This window comes from Pygoscelis adeliae, unplaced genomic scaffold, assembly GCF_000699105.1.
Source record: "Pygoscelis adeliae isolate BGI_AS28 unplaced genomic scaffold, ASM69910v1 Scaffold178, whole genome shotgun sequence".
NCBI lineage: Eukaryota > Metazoa > Chordata > Aves > Sphenisciformes > Spheniscidae > Pygoscelis > Pygoscelis adeliae.
The window spans coordinates 3,058,931-3,076,978 of record NW_008825323.1 but is presented as its reverse complement, the minus strand read 5'-3'; the positions used below and the strand labels follow the sequence as shown (position 1 = coordinate 3,076,978).

General features: G+C 33.9%; 1 protein-coding gene across 1 annotated transcript in view; it reads left to right on the top strand.

The window, feature by feature from the left end:
* Positions 1 to 18,048, top strand: part of LOC103922219 (uncharacterized protein KIAA0825-like) — a 161,387-nt gene that overhangs the window by 28,687 nt on the left and 114,652 nt on the right. Inside the window, exons 4-8 of the mRNA XM_009330316.1 lie at positions 2,873 to 3,019; positions 4,545 to 4,778; positions 6,505 to 6,913; positions 11,237 to 11,393; positions 15,593 to 15,752. Of these exons, the coding sequence (XP_009328591.1) occupies positions 2,873 to 3,019; positions 4,545 to 4,778; positions 6,505 to 6,913; positions 11,237 to 11,393; positions 15,593 to 15,752 (1,107 nt within the window). The remainder of the gene's footprint in view (positions 1 to 2,872; positions 3,020 to 4,544; positions 4,779 to 6,504; positions 6,914 to 11,236; positions 11,394 to 15,592; positions 15,753 to 18,048) is intronic.

Here is an 18,048-nt window from a genome sequence, read left to right as displayed (position 1 = left end):
ATTTTCTAAATTCAGTAAGATTCATTTCATGGCTAAACCAGTACCAGATAAGAGTTGGATGAGTGTGATAATGTCAGCAAGTCATTGGGAGGTATTTTCTCTCAGTAAGAAAGAAATATGGATAAATTACACTTGTAAGTCTGCCTCTCTGAAGATATGTTTTTAAAATATATGGTGCTATCCCAGGAGGTTAAGTACATTATTTTGTCATAGGAAGAATGATTCATTGTGACTGATTAGGGCATAGCTGTTAGTCACTAGATACATATTTTAATAAAGATATTTATTAATAATATTAATATTTTTATATATTTTGGCATCCTCTGTGCATATGGAACATTATGCTATATGGAAATAACAAATAGCAGGTTTTCTTTAACAGGTACCTAAGATAAGTGTATAGCCATTTTTATGTACAGATGTGAGTCCTGCTAAAATGAAAAAGAAGCATCTCCTTTGAGCTACCTATAGGAGCTTTAGATTCCCTTCACAGATTAGCTTTTGATATACCAATGCAGTGAGTGGAAAAAAGAGAAATACATAGATAGAGGGCAATAAGTATGGTGCCTATCATATAAATACTGTTCTTATGTGATGATTAACAAGAAGACTGCATTGGAGTTCAAACTAAGATGAATATTTAATGTTATGACAGGTGAGCTAATAAATGTTGAAGAAAAATTCTAAGGCAAGAGAAATCTACATATCTTTCTGTAGACTTCTAATTCATAATATTTAACCAGCTATACTGATCAACTAGCTAAACCTTTCAACCAACTGACATTATCCTTTAAGGTCCCTTCCAACCCAAATTATTCTATGATTCTATGATCCATGCCAGTTTATCAGTCAGAAAACTCATTTCAACCTGAGCTTTGAAGGGTCAGATATTCTTATAACAAGGGCAACATATACTTGAGGGTAAAACAAGAAAGAGCTGATGAAAGCTTACATGTCTTGTTATGTTTAGCCTCAAAATGGTTTCCCAGTGGATTCCTGAAGATCTTTGCTTAAGACTTATATTATACACTAGTTATAAGAAGATATATGTATAACCCCCTACAGAATTCTTTTATACTTCTTTCCATTTATCTAGATTCATTGGTAGCACTAAGATAATCAGAAAAGTTATTAATAAGTTGTGACTCAAACTTTCCATGTGGCATGATCATAAAGCAAATTTAGACTCGATTTCAAGTCATAAGCCCCTTTAAATAAAGCAGTTTCATATCATGTTCTGCAAAGATGGTTTACGTAGTATTTAAAATCTCAGCAAACCCTTCTCCCTAGAATTTGGTTAAATTAATTTTAAAGAAATACTTACAGTAATATAATCAAAGTTCAATTCAAATTTTCATCTCACAATTTGAATACCTCTAGTTTTTCCTTTTTGAACTGCTTTTTCTGCTTTCTTGGTTCTTTCTTTGTCATACCCATATTAGACAGCATATTGCTGGTTTGAGTGAATTAGTGGAATCCATTTGATTCTTCACTCAGAAGCATCTGGCATTGCAAAGTGTCTCAGCAAAATATGCCAGCTCACTCAACTCATAGGAAAAAAAGCTGACTAAAAAAAATTCTTATTGCTGATCTGTCTCCTGCCTTGGGAAGAAAAAACACAGCTTGTTGGTTATGAAATCACTGGTCTTGTTTTTCAGCTTTCTACATCCTATGGGCTGTTTCTACTAAGGTTGCACACTACCCAGACTGAATGGTTTACAATAATTTGTGAATCAGATTGTAGGAATTCAGAGGAGAGTCAAATGACATTTTTGAATTTTACAACATTCTCAAGTCATTCAGAGCTGGGTGGAAAGCAGCAATTTTCCACTGTGGTAGATTTTGAAGGCTGTTTGAACCACTAGAAAAATGCAGCCTAGAAATTTGGTCTCTCCCATTTTTCTCCTGCACAGGTTGCTAAAGATAAGGGCAGCCAAACTGGCATAAAACAATGATATTTTCAAGTATAATTTTATCTAAATCAGTTTTACAGAAACTTTCAGTTTTGCGAACTAGAAATTTAAATTAAAAGTGCTTAATTGGTTCTGGCTCTGGTAATTTGTTACGACTGTTAACATCAAAACCATATTCCACAAGTATGTGGGAAGCTGAGGTCTTTGACATTAGCACAAGTCAAAGCCACTGAGTTGCATTGGTTCAAAGAGGTTTAAGCACATCATTATCTTTTGGCTGGGAGAATGTTTTATAATGATTATGAAAAACATTGAGAAATACATGTTACGTAAGCTGTTACCACTCAACTCTATGAAAATCACTAGTTGTCTTTAAAAACAGCAGTATCTGTATTTTAGCAGGGCTTAGATTTTGTTTTGTGGAACTGATTTCTCAGTTTCATCTTGTACTGAAAAACGAAGCCAACCCATTTTGGGGAGTATGCAGCTGCTACTTTATTTTGTTTTATATAACTAAGTAGAGTTCTATTATTTCACATAACTAATATATTGGTAAGAGGAACTAAGCAGTAATAACTTTTTGACTGTGATTCTACAGAAGTAGTAGAACTTACTTCTGATAAATATTTAGTAAATAATCAAATTCCAATTATATACTGAGTGCATTTTGAATTAAATAGGCATGTTCCATAGTTTGTAAACATGCTTGAGTCTTTTTTTAACGGCTACATATAATTCAGGAAGCCAGTCAAATGTCATTATGCAGAGGAAGATCAGATTTCAGTATCTATAAGTATTATTATTGTTTGAAATATTATTCAGATACAGTTTGCAGATTGTTTTGATTAATACTATCTGTTACTGTGAACTTGAATTACTTGGAAATTATTGTAACCATGTTTTTGTTTATTTTGAAGGAAATGCAGTATTGAATCATGATGAACAATGTTCTCTCTTAGAACAAATAAATAACAAACAGCCTACTCTGATTGAAACAATCTTCACAATATTGTCTTACTGCACTTTATCACCCAAATCTCTTGGCATTGCTTTTGAGACTTACATGGAAAAAGAGCAGTTGTGGAATTGCTTATACAACATGACAGGTATTTAATTGAGTAATAAGTATTTAAAATCTGATGTTAAACCTTGTCAGTTTTCAGACATGTAGTGCATATTGTTTTTACTTTAATAAATCAGATTAAATGATGGTAGCTTACTTCAAAATTATAGTTTAACTGAAGTGTTTTGAGCAATCAGGTCACCATAGGAATGGTGAAAATTTTGAAGAAAGCAGAGGTTACGGACCGCTGTGGTCAACCAGGATTCTGATTTCTTTAAGTGTCTGTCTTACCAGCAGGCTGGCAGCAGATAGTTTCTGTAGCTTTCTACCAATAGAGGTTCTTTGTCTCTGTACATTTAATAGCTCCAGACCTTTGCCACGATTTAAAAGTAAGAAAAAATTAAAGGAGAATGGAAAAAGAAAAGGAAGGACTCCTATTGAGGGAGGTGTAGTCTGATGGGCATATAGACTCTGCTGTCAACAGGCAGACAGGCTCCTAATTTTCCATGGTGGGGGAGAGCCGCCCCCACAATTAGAGCAACTAACGCTGCCCCCAAAGAAAAGCAGCATTCAACTAGAAAAGAGAGGTGAGGTTTAGAACGGTGATCTTGCAAATGATGGCTAAAATGCAGGAAAGCTCAAAACAAAAGAAAGGAAGAAAATGGGAGAATGTAAGAGGGGAAATAGAATTACGACTATCACGAAATAGAAAACAATGGTGGTAAAAATGCTCAGGTATTCCTCAGAGAAAAATGGGATTGCAAAAAGTAGAAGTCTAAGGTGTAAGAGGAAGGAAATACAGAGATATTGCATAGAAGCTTTCAGAAAGGCCATGCAGAGAAGAATAAAACTTAGATCAGCAAAAAGTACGGACAAGCAAAAGTATGAGCAAAGGACCTAACATGTCAAAAGACATCTCTGATACATCCTGCAGCACTCTGCCTGACAACTGCTGCTCCATGGCAATGGAGAAACTGCAATTCTCTGTGGTATTAAGAATGTGAAGAAGATTGATACTTGTTGTAATGTCAATAGCTGTATTTAGGATGGTCTATTTTCAACATGCAATCTCTGATAACATGCTATGTCTCTGTTGATGGCTATTATTTGTATGCATATTTGTTTCCAAAATATCCTTTTTTCCTTTGCTGTTCTCTAGTATAACAGTTTGGGTATCTAATAAACGCAACTTCAATAAGACTATCAAGACAAGGAAGTAGAAAAAAAAAATAGGTAAATCCATTTGCCTCATTGATGTCTAATAAGTAATTAAATGTACTCCATATAAAAAGGGAGACATTGGTCACCTTAAATTAAATTTTTCGAAATATATTGATGGAGAAATGAGGATGAAGGAAATAAATTAAATTGTATTTTTTGTCAGTATTTTATTAAGATGGTACAAGATGCTACATTGTTTAATTTGTAACATAGCAATAGGTCTAAGTTATTATGAATCATAATGTTTTTATTTTTCTTTCCATAAGAATTCTGAAACACTTCTTTCTGAAACAGATTTACACAAATGACTACACTTACTGAATATTTAATAATTCTTCCTTCTGAAGTTTCCAGTTGTGGTGAGTCGGAGCCAGAGGTTATCAGATGCTTGAAGTTGACTTTGATTAATTCAGTCAAGGGTATAGTGAAGCAGATAATTTCTTTGATGCATTCATGGGAGGCAACAGAAAACTATGGAACGTACCAGCACAAGCAAATAGTTCCTGAAAGTTTACTGAAAACGGTTCCAAAGGAATGGAATTACACGCCTCGGGAAATGAAGAGAAAAGAATCTGGAAAATGTGGGTGAAATTTACACTGTTTTATAAATTTGTCATAAACGCTTGTTACCCTTTTAATGAGTACATATCAAAATTTAACATGATTAAATTTAAAATTAATTCATGAGCATTGCAGTTTGACAATGAACAGAACAATGTCCAAGCATCCTCTGTTTTTTTTAAAGTACTTAGCGTTAAAATGCAGTACCTCTTTCTTGAGGCTTACACCCATGCATACACAAAAAAGCTTTCTAAAATAATCAGTATTGTAGTACTGATAATAATAGTACTGAAAATGTTTTTAGCATCTGGCAGTAGTAAGGTGGGATTCAAGGCAGAATAAAGCATAATGTCTATACTTTTGTCTTAATGGCTGTAACCAGTTCTTCTTTTAGTTATCATCTGTTCAGTCATGACTGTTTAAATTTAAATACACAGTGTTTTCTGAAATGATAACAAGTTATTCATCCCAACTTTACAACAGCAATTTGTGTTTGAATAGCACTGAAACTGGTATGGAATTTGCTACTGTGTGGTTGTTGAAAGAGTTAGTGAAGAAAGAGAAATAATATATGTAATAGGAGATGTTTTGAAGGTGATTGGATGTAAAGATGATTTCTGGTATATACTTTCATAGCCTACTGTGCCTAAAACCTCCATCATTTCAAAAGGCTAACTTTTGGAAACATTTCACCATAAATTTATTGCCACCAAAATATTACCTGATTATTTTCAATACAATAGAATCACTGTAGTATATTCTGGCATGAAGTTTGGAATATGTAGGTTGTGGGCAAGCCAGGGCATCAATCTATTCTTTCTTTCCATATATCTTATCTTCAGCATCTTGAGGCACATTTATGCAGTAGCACGCTCACTGCACTCTCACTGCAATCTCGCTTTAATCTAGAACTTGGCTATTTTAGGCTATCACTAAGCCTGAACTGATATGCAAGCTGAGAGGTAAGGCTCAGACCTAGTGACAAATTAAATTGGTTATGTGACACCTAGAACAGATCTGGCTCTTTTTCTTTTTTTAAACAAGCTGAGAATACAGGTGCAATGAGTCAGGGGTTTTCTTGGTTTGTGTGGGTTCTATTTTGATGTTTTTTTAAATCTTGACTCTGTTTTGGGGATCATCTTCTGGTATATTTTTTCATATTAGATATGTCTTGGGTTTTGAGCAACACGTTTTCTATAGCTACTTCTATAGCTACTTTTAATATCTGGAATATTTAAAATGCAGTGCTATATAGTGTGCATGCTTATATGCAAGTTGATAAACTGAAGTTTTGTAGGTTTGAATGTAGAAAAGGATTGATAGAAAACTGAAGATTATGAATGTACATAATATCCTGAGACAGTGCAATGCCCCACTCATGAAGCTGGAAAACTATTACACTACAATTTTGAAGACAATTTTTTTACCGTTCAGAATACCTGGGTGTTGTCTTTTTCATTTATTCTGTAATAAATGTGCACAGCAGGACTAATTGTTAAGAGAGTCACAGTCTGAATTCTAAATTTTCTAGGTTCTCTGTTTTCAATTCATGTTATTGTTTAGATTTTGTGGGATTTATGTGGAGGAAGCACAATAGAAGTCAAGCTACAGTGTTGAGTACTTAAGCTTTTTACCCATTCTCAGTACAAGAGAAAGTTAGAAATTATCATACAACATTCAGAAGCATGCTGTGATAGAACTAGAATGTTAATGTTAATCATATCTTCTTTTCTTTCTTTTTTTAAGGCTTCACAAGGCTTGCAGCTCAGGCAGTATCTATTGTAATCAGCAAGTTACCTACAGTGATTGCATGTTTGCCTCCCTCAATTAAGTACTTCTTTTTTCTGGCTGAGAGAAAAATGTCACGAAACTTTGCTGAATTGAAGAAAGCTGGTCTGCTTGTCTGGAACTTGATTGTAATTATATGTCGGATATTTGAGGATGGAAATACTGCAGAACTTTTAACAGGTGCAACACTTGACAGATGGAGCAAAGAAAAACTCAGTTTAGTTCGTGTGTGCTTAGAAAGTATTATGGGAAAACAGAAAAGTGGTCCTAAACAAGTGACCCAGAAGGTTATACAAAGCGTTGAACAGCAAAGACCAAACTGGATTGAAAGCCAATTGCTGAAAGCAAGAAAATTGAGTACAGACTGGTAAGAACATAGTATTTTTCAAATGCTGTTGTTTGTTCTTTTTTTTTACTGGATTATTGGCATGTTTATAGCTATTGTTCAATTTAAAAAAAAATAGATGATCAGTGATCTTACATGAAATGGATTAGTTCCTAACATTGATGGCTTTATAGCATGTTTTTGCAACTTAATTGCATTGTTGAAACATTAAACCATGATTGTTTCATCAGAACAGTGTCTTCATAGTACTCAGAGATTTAATATTTTCATGATGTTCCAAAAATGTGGACAATTTAGTTGGTGTATCTTTCAGAATGTGAACAGGTACACTGACTAGAAGGCACCACAATATATTTGTAAGTTAATTTTGCTATGGTGATTAAATTAAGAACGACTATGAAAAGCTTTCAGTGTTCATCTGTGATTAAAAAGTAAGCATACTTCATTTTAAAACATAATAAACCCTGAGGGCAAGTAGGATATATCAAAACAGGACAAGGAGAGTACCCTGCTGTGCCTTTCTGAGGAAGTATCAACCTTCCCTGCAGATTTGACATTAAGGTCTGAGTGTTTTAAATCCTTATAATGATTTTTGAGGGATTTGTGTACATGTCCATGTGTTCATAGTCCAGTCTGTTTTAATGTTGAAGTCATGTACCATTCTGTAAAAATACTATTTATCAGCTTTCCAATATTACATTTATTGGAGTTACATGACTTACTGAATTAAATTGCTGACTACTGAAAGTAAGATTGCTTTTTTTTTTTAATGAATATTCTTGAAGGTTGCAGACGTTGCTAACCTGTCATTAATTGTCCATATAAACAAAGGATATAGTGATTGTAGGTCGGAATCACTATTGGTGACAGACTTTCATGCATTGCTTTAAGGGACAGTATCCTGTTTCTACGAGTAGTCAGTCAACATGAGTAGCACTAAGCAGTAATAGTGTCACATGAATGCTCGTTGACATTGACCTTTGTAATCTTTACATTTCCATTTAATACTAATTTACAAGCTCTAATCCAGTGATTAAAAGATTGAAGCCATATGCCAGTGACTGAAAGAGTCATAGAATAAAAAACCCATAATGATAATGTGTAAATTGATACTTAACAGAATGGTTCCATAATACAATTTCTAATGTCACTGAGAGAATAGGTATTTCTTAAAAAATACAAATGCAGGGTAAGACAATTTTGTGGATAACCTCAAAAAAGTAAAACTTTGGTATTTGTACTTCTTCTGAAGCTGAGAATTTTAAATTAATATACCACTTTATTTTCTTTTCTAACATACCTCAAAAATGCTGTATTATCCATCAGGTATCAGACTGTGGGAAATGAATCTGGGAAAATCTTTTCTGTATGTGTACAGTGTCAACCAAAGTGAGAACTAGTTTGTGACTAGGGCTCCTAATTTTAAGTTTAAGAAACTGAAGAATGCATTACCTGCTCTCCAAGTGAGTAGTTATATGATGCAGTTATGAAACTAAGTCCCCTGACTTCAGTGGGATTTCTGCAATAGAATTCTAGCATAAATGTTGTTTCTCCATTTTATATTCAAATATCATGAGTCAATTTCTGGGAAAAAAATAATCTAGTTAATAAAGAGCTGAGATATGCAATGTAGAGATAAAATATTATTATAAATGCAAATTATAAAACTAATATTGCAGCTGAAATTCAAATATCAATTAAACTAAGTAACAGTCACATAAGCACTAAACTAAAATCAGATCTTTCAAGAGGAGACTTGTAATGTTTACGTGATTTGTTTGAAATAAGAGTGATTATACTTGAAAATCTAAGTTGGTGTAAAATAATGTTCTGTATAACATTTTCATAATTAAAGGACTTTGTGGGTAGCTGTATGCACATGCATTTTTATATATATTCATATTTAAAAATGTTTATAAGACTTTTAATATTGTTTCTCCATTTTATATTCAAATATCATGAGTCAATTTCTGGGAAAAAAATAATCTAGTTAATAAAGAGCTGAGATATGCAATGTAGAGATAAAATATTATTATAAATGCAAATTATAAAACTAATATTGCAGCTGAAATTCAAATATCAATTAAACTAAGTAACAGTCACATAAGCACTAAACTAAAATCAGATCTTTCAAGAGGAGACTTGTAATGTTTACGTGATTTGTTTGAAATAAGAGTGATTTATACTTGAAAATCTAAGTTGGTGTAAAATAATGTTCTGTATAACATTTTCATAATTAAAGGACTTTGTGGGTAGCTGTATGCACATGCATTTTTATATATATTCATATTTAAAAATGTTTATAAGACTTTTAATAGATACAGTGTGTGGAAGAAAATAAAAACCATAAATTTCAAAAATTTATTTGGGATTCACCTACACAGTTGTGGAAACATCTTTGAAGTACACTGGATTTTTATAAGCAAAAGTCTTGCCTGATTTGGTGTTATGTTATTGTAATCAGGACTGCTAGCTACGTAAAAGATCTAAATATTATATAGGTTCTTCCATTGTGGCATACAAATTTAACTTAGTTTTTAGGAGAATTAAAAAGAAAAAATCTTCAATGAAAGGTTCAGAAAGTGGCAGTTGTATGCATTGCCTGTCTTGTGTACTGCCTGAAAGCATTACTATTCATTAAAGTAACCTTCACTTTATGGTAGCACCAGAGCTGTAAACAGTCACGTTAGATTCTGAAGAACATGCGTCCAGAGAAGAAAAGAAATGTCTGTCTTTGCAAAGTAATTTGTCGAGTTGAAGATTATTGTTTTTCATCATGGTGACCCTGACTTGGCTGGCTGGGTGCATATACAGATTAAGATGAATGCAGTTATTCCTTGGCTGAGGTCTGCCTCTTTCAGGGCACATTCTTCCTAATGACATGATTGATAGGCAGTCCCAAATCCAGAGAGGAACTCATTAATCACAGCACTGACTGAATCCAATCATCTGCTTCACCTGCACAGTGACGGACAGGAAAGGATACAGTTTGGGCACTGACACTGATACACTCCTTTGTCAGAGGTCCTCAACTTTTTCAATGTCAGTCACTAAGAAGTTTGACAAGAAATTCAGGTTGTATCTATATGTGGCATCGAAAGATCAGCCTTAAGTGTGCTTTAATTTTAACGATCAATTTCTTTGAAGCTTTTCTGTAAAAAACACCATAATAAAAGAGTATAACTTACTTCCATTCAGCAAAGAACAAAATTATAGTTTATATTTTGAAACTGTTTCCTCTGTAGGACGTTCTGAAGCTGCATGTGGAAGCAATACCAGCTTTAATGTCCAGCAGCTGTGTATCATTGAAGTGAGCCTGCAGGTCAAACAGCAACTTTCAGCAGAACTAACTTTGTAATCATGGCACACTTTTAACAGTAAACTGCAACTTACAGTTGACTGTACCAAAGTGTTTTTGGGTTTTTTGGTTTTACTTCTAAAAAATTAAAATATTGGGTTTTTTTAATTCAGAATGCTTCTTTGGTAGATTTTAAATTAATCCACTAATGACTGTAGAAGGGATAATATATTCTTGTCTGTCCTTGCAAGTTCTTGACGCATCTGTGTCAAGATGTCAACATACATCTGTGTTGCAGCTCTAATATTTGAGGAAAAGAATTAGTTTTAGTACTTTTTTTTCTTAATACTTGATCAATGTACAATGCTAAGCAAGTACAGAGCTGGTAACTTATGTTTGCATACAGAGAGAGCAGTCTAACAATGGTCAGAGTTTTGAATGCATATTTTTCAAGTCATTTGGGCCCGTCTCCTTCAGATTTTTTTGTAGCAGTTTCACACAAATACTTTTAAGAAGAAAAACAAGGAACAGTACAAGGCAAAAAGTGCAACAAGTGGCAAATAGGTACCTTTGAAATGGTTACCACCATACCAGTGGGAAGAAAAAGGCTTCGATTTAAAACTTCTAACCTATACTTAGAGTAATGGCTACCTTTCTGACATGTTAATTAGACTTTAATATGTGCAGCGACAGGCAAAGAGAAATGTACAAAAGATAGAATGCAAATGCCATTTCTAGTAGCAAAGATACTTCTCTAGTGGAAAAGAAAATAAAAAAATATTTGCTCCTTGTATGTCCTTAGAGTAAAGAATGTTTTATGTTTTCATCTTTTAGATTAAAATTATTAAAATTTGCATAATAAAAATGTTTTTAGCATTTATTATGTATGCTTATAAAGGCTTCAGAGATGTACATACAGCAACATTTGTTTTGTGCAAGCCAAATCTTATAAGTTTTTGTAACATGTAGTTTTAGCTGACTTTGTGTTAATATTTTGATTTTAAGAAATTTAACTTAAGAATAGTTGTATCTTTTCTATATTCTAGTGCCTCAGTCACAGTAGAAAGTGCAACGTTAGAGGAAGGAGGTATTGCACTTGGATTCACTGAGCAGAAAATAAACATGATGGTCCTGGATATCTGCCACAAACCAGGTGGCAGCGAGTACCTGAGGCAAATTTATCACATCATCCAGCTCAATGAGGTAGGGAAACGGCCTTTTTACCGAGCAATTAGGTGTGTACTGGCCTGAGGCAGCGTCTGCTGGCAGCTAAGGGTTAGTCAAGGAGGTGATAATGCTTCTTAAAGTCAATATGAAATCCTATATTGTATTGTAATAGAATCCATTCAGTTTAGGCTTTTCTGCATTTGTACAGAAAAGATTACTTTATGGGAAACAATGTAGATTTTATTTATGTACTTAAACAGTAGTATGGTTCATAAAGTTCCTTCAGATTCATATTGTAGACCATAGACACATTTTAGGAGTTTGAACACAGTAAAAAAAACTAAAAAAAAAAAAAAATCAGCAAGACTATTGAAAAATTGACTGTTTCAGGAAGTAAAATTAAATGTGGTAAATCAATTCTCCTGATTTAAAAAACAAACAAACCAACCCTATGGCTATACTGAGGAAGTAAATGCATCCACATGAAAACCTTACCTACTCTAGATAACTGTTCAGTTACAGTGCTTTTGAAATTATAGTAAACAAATTCAGATTTGTTTGCTGCACATGGAATTTGGGCAATGTAAAAGAATTATCTCATTATTTCTAAGGCTTTACTAAATTGCCCCAAGTTACCAAAAGCATTCTGATTTTATACACTGAAATAAACACAGGTTTGCTTAAATTGTATGATAACACAGATCTACACAGCTTAATTAAGAAAGTTCTGTTTATTAGCTTTAATTGCTAAATTACTATTCCTTGAATGCATAAGCAGGTGCTGTTAAGATCATTGCAAGTGTACAGAAGTGTTTATAATAAAATGCAAAATAATGCAAATATAGGCATAGGCCAAGATTTTTCTTTTAAAAAAATTTGATAGCAAAAAAAAACCCAGTTAGGCAGCTATGTCTGTATGAAGGCAATAGAGAGCAGCTCAGTACTGGCACTGTGCTTCTGAAAAATCAGATCAACTGTTTAGTTCCTAAGTATAGGCTTAAAAGCAACCTTTATGCATCTGCATTTCGAACCTTTAGAAGCAATGTAAGCATGTATGTGGAGATGGCAACCTAATATTAATACAATACAGAATCTTTTCAAGTTTCATCTCAAACAATGAAATGGTTCAGGAAGTGAAGTGAAAATTATTACTGTAATACAATTCAAACAAAACCTTTTCACCTGGAGCACATTCAGGATTACTCTAAGTATAACAGAGTGAGGAAAAGATGATGAGCAAGACCTCCAAAAATAGCATATAATCCGGTAGTTAGGGCAGTCACCTAGGGGACAGGATATGCAGGCTCAAATCTTTATTCTGCCTGATTTAGACCAGGGAATTGAATCTGCATCTCCCACATCCGAAAAAACTCCCCAAACCACTAGACCGTTAGCTACCAGCATAGAACTTTGTCCTTTTCCCCTGTTGCAATTGTTTTGCCTTGTAGAAATTGCTGTAAAAATCCATTCTGTAACTTCTAGGGTCAAAAATAGAATCATACTCTAGCTGAAGGGGTAGAATGCCCATATTGGGTTCTGGAGACCCTGATCCAAGATTCAACTCCTGTGAGTATTTGGTTATTTATACAAAGTGGAGCAGCTCCAATAGGAGGTAAGAGGCTGAGAGAATTAGGTGGAAGAGGGACTTTAGCCTGACTTTCCACATCCCAGGTGTCTCTCCTTGAATTTCTGCAGCTAGTAAGCGCTTTGTTAAATATAGAACATTTCTCAGTGGAAAAAACTCTCTTGTTTTTAAAAAAAAGAAGAAAAAAAATCCTGACCGGCTTGACTCACAGAAGGACTTAACCGTGTTACTTCAAATTGCCTCTGAAACAATTACAAAACATTTTAATGCTTAGCATGATATTATGATAATGCACCTTTCAATATTATTTTTCATAACTTAGATTATGTTTAATGTGCCTGACTACCAAGAAATAGACTTGATTGTCTGTTCAAAGGTCCATCCTTTTGTTTGGAGACTCCTTGGACTACCAAGGAACTGTGTTCTTAAAATTAGTTTGGAGTTCTTTATGCTACGCTGCTTAATAATTGTGTGTGAATAGGAACAAAATTATGAGACAGAAAATTGTTGTTCTCAATAATTTTCCTTAGAAAAGCAGGGGAAAAGGGATATAGATTCTTGGAAGCCGTATTTGGAAATAGAACTATGATGTTATAAAGATCTATAATAGATATTGTAGAACTCAAAACAGCCTACAGTCCTTCACGTATTTATCAAAAAGAATAATAATTTTTAAAAGCGTTTTTGACTAATGGCTACCAACGAGAAACCAACTCTCCTGAGATGTGAGGCTCAATAATATTCTGTCTACTTGGTTTCATGCCCAGTCACTGATAGTGAGGATATAGCTCACATGTTTACAAACGTGATTTCATTTCTCTTTATTTTCACATTTCTGAAACATGACCCTTTCAGGGTCTACAATATGTACTATACTAAAGAGTTCATTTACCACTGTTGAATCAGTCTCTTTGTCAGAACATAAATCCACAGTATTCCAAAGACTGAAAAATGCCTGTACGGGGAGGTGAGCTGTATACCACTTGGAATGTTCAAATCGTAGCAAGCATGGACAGCAATTTCCAGTATCTCTACTGGAAAACCAACAGAATCTGCTTCTGCTGGCTCTGTGACACCCAGAGGGCTGGATTGCTTTAGAGCTGTCTACAGATTTTGTGAAAATGTGTGCATGGAAGGCAGTACATTTACGAAAAATTGTTAAATGTATAGAAATAGCTTTTAAATAACCCCCTTCACCACAACTTTAAAATCTTTGTTGTGGCATGAAGTCATGAACGACTGGGAAAAAAAACAGACATTTTTGTAGGCTGAGAAAAAATAGGTAAAAGGCTTAGGGTGTATTTTCAGCAGCTGGGTTATGCTTTTGTCTTAACGCAAAAAAGCTCCAACATTTTTTTTTTTTTAAATACACTTAGATGATTTCATGATTGTCTTAACCAGTCCGGACAACTGGCTGCAACCAGCAGAAAGAGACAGTCCTGCTCTTTCTCTTGCCCGTGTGCTTTCCCACTCCTAGGCCCCCCTTTGTACTAGTACACAAAATCATGTGGCTTGTTTGTCTGGCTGAAACCTTTCTTTTTTCTGGCTGATTTCACAACATATGCTAGTGCCAACACAAGGGAGAAACAGCTACAGTCTATGTGGATTGGGAGGGAAGTTGTGCCTTTCAGGCCAGACCACAGTTGGATCAGTTTAAACTGATGATGAAATTATTCTTTTAGAAAGACCCACTGAGGAGTACAAGGTGCTTTGGCAGGTAGTTTACAAGTTCCCTCACCTGCGTCTGAAAATTTTTATGATCTCAGTAGTACTGCAAAGTAAGAGGAGCATTTGCATCCACCCATCTTAACGAAGACTCACCTTGAGTACTTGCTCAATGTTATGGCAATCCTATCATTATGGGCTTCATTTTAATAACAATAAACTGTTCAATCACAGTAGTCCTTCCAGCAAATAGATCTGTAAGTGTTTCATTATCTAGCTCTTCATAAAATGGCTCTATTTAATCAAAACACTTTATTGGCATGCAATGATGATTTATTTACATAGTAGTTTAAGAAGTGAAAACAGAAAAGATTGTGGCCAAAATAATCATGTGTCTGTTACGGTATAGTTTCTAAAATTGCCATGTAAATCATAGATGACTTCTAGTCTTTGAATGCTTAAACAATTAAAAATAACTTTGAAGAGTGAGAGAATATTTATTTCCTGTGTTTGAACAACTGGTTTGAACACGTTCATCAAACAATTAATTTATGGTCATGTAGTAACTATTCAATGCTGTCCAAAAAATAACTTTAAATATTCGTGTATACTTTATCATGTAAAATAAATCATATAATAGCAGTCATACATTAGAACAGCTCATAGAAAACATTTGTTTTTCACTTCCACATACATATATATTAGATGAGAACTGATACATATAATTTGATGACAATTTCAAAACAATAGCTTAGATTATTCTGATTTGCTTCAGTTGGATGGATGTTCATGGAGGTTATTTATTGTTTGTTGTAAAATGGTGTTGCTCTTAAAGAGGTTTCTATTTTGTAAGTGATTACTTATTCCTTATAATATAAGGAACTTCTATCAAGCACACTGTAAACTTATGCTTGAAATTTAAGCAAATTTCACTTAGAAAGCTAGGTGGCACATACTGTTTTGTCGTTGTTTTTTCTTCTAAAAGGAATATTTGAAAGAGCAGCTGTCTTGTGAGAATTCTTCTGAAGACGGTGTTACCGCCAGTCAATGCCTGCCTTTGACACTGAAGGGCAGAGAAGAGCAGCCTGTCTTCAACCCTTTCCAGGTGTACAGACAATCTTGTGCAAAAGTGTTCAATCAGGTTTGTGAAAATCTGAAACCTTGGTTATAGTGTAATTTTTACTTGTCGATCTTATTATGATCATGATAATGACAGAGACTGAGATTATGAAAGCGGAATTAATTACATGCATTCACATTTGATGAAGTGCAAAGGAATATTATTACTCAGGAATCTAATGAGGGCACCCTCTACAATAGCATGATCTTCAAAAAGCCATTATGGTCCTTTTCTTTTATCAGAATTATTGCATGTAAGAACAATTTGCATTTACTTAGACTTTCTGTGTTAGTTCAGTATAGTGAAGGAAAGCCCATTAGTAGCAATGACATTTATTACATCTGTGTAATGGTACATAGGGCTAGTCTTAGTCCTCTGAAAAATCATGGCAAAACGCCAAGTGCACACTTAGAATCTTCCTGACGAGTCTTTCACAGAAATGTTGAACAGTAAAGTAAAGGATGCTTTGGAAATACAGAGGTTTAACAGAACAGTGAGAATAAGCAGGGAAAAAAACACAAAAAAAAAGAAAGCATCCATTTCTCTGTTTTTCATTAAGCCATGTTAATGATATGTAAAGGATTATAATCTACTTACAGAAATTAGTTTCCTAATAATGTAACAGTTCAAGAAAATAGATCTAGTTGCCTAAATCTCTGCCAGAGCGCCACATGACCAATTCATTACATAAAATGGTATGTAGTTTCTGATAGCACTTGGACACTTAAGAAATCTTATGCCATTGTTTCTCAGGTCTTCCTAATCCATCATCTACAGTTTTGCTTCTACCCCTCAATTTCAAATATTTAAAAAGAAAGGGTATGACAGTGGCATGAAATTCACTTTACAGACTTGTGGTAGAAAGACATCCGTTTTCAGTACAACTCTGCTTTTATATAGTGTAATCTCCTCTCCCAGTTTTGAGCATTTTGGACTATTTCACCACGTGTGTTGCTGTAAAAATATCTGTTTTGGTTTTTTGGTTTGTTCTTTCTTTTTTCTTACTTGTTTAATGAATGCTTAATCATTGTCATGTTGCAATAAAAGTGTTAATATCCTGAAAAAGGAGATTAATACCAATTTCACAAGGCTTCTCACTCCAGAGGAACATGCTTTAAAAGTATCTTTTTTTTTTTTTTCTTCCACTAGTCCCTTTATGTATATCTTAAATTGATAGAATTTAAGGGGCTACAGAATCACTTACTCCAATTTGAAATGCAGAAAATAGTTTACCATGCCTCAATCCTCAATTCATTAATAGTGTGGTAGAGTAAGACCTTCAAGTAGTGACAACTCAGGGCAGAATTCTTCTGCTACATAACAGCTTTGCAGTGCTCTATTAATCAACAGATGACAAGGGATAGTTCATATTAAATTGCTTTGGATTTTGTAAAATTTTGGCATAAAGTCTGTTACCTGAATATGGAGAAGTATCTTAAAATCAAAAGAAAAAAAAGAGTAGATCATGGACCTTAAAGTACCATGTGCCAACCCTGTTGTTGAGAATGACAGACTTATTTCCTGAGCTTAATAATATTATTAAATAATTTAGTTCCCTTTACCATAAAATTGCACATTTATTTAGTGGTGTGGGACTGTCTATTTACAAAATAGTGGTCAGTATAGCTTAGTGTCTGGTTTCCTGCGAAGACTATTACCAGTGCCTGTAGACGATGCCAGAACTCTGGCAAGGAACAATTATTCTTCTTAAAGGATATAATTCTTAAGTTCATTTCTTAGTGGTTGGCAACTGCCATGAAGCTTAGGACTTTAGAATCCATGATTAATTTCTTGATTTTCTTTAAATGTATTGTAACTAGATGTGTTTTTAATAGATCAACTAACATTTTATCCTTTTATAAATTCTAAGTCTCAACAAGCTACTGGTTTCACAATGTATTTTGTCAATGAGTTAATTATGTATTGTTTTTTAAAACTTTTCTCTCAGAAGGGCCAATTGGAATAGGCATGGTAATAATGCTTGTGAGTCCAGAGAGCTGGTGCAGCTCTAAACAGAGAATGTGTCACACGATGCTATATAACATATTATAATATATAATAATATATTACAATATACACACTGCATAGTGTAGACACGCTCATAGCTTCCTCAGTAGAGGATTTCTTAAAATAAATTATTTCAAAAGCTTTCTGAAAGATAATCTGTAGTACACATTCCATGTATTTTTTGTTGGTATATGTAAAAATTGCAGTACATTAGGGTGGTTGACTTTTCTCTTCTGAAGTTTTGCTAATTTGTCCCTATCTTGTCAAATTTAGCAAGATACTTAATCATAATTTCTACGAATTTCACTGCTCCT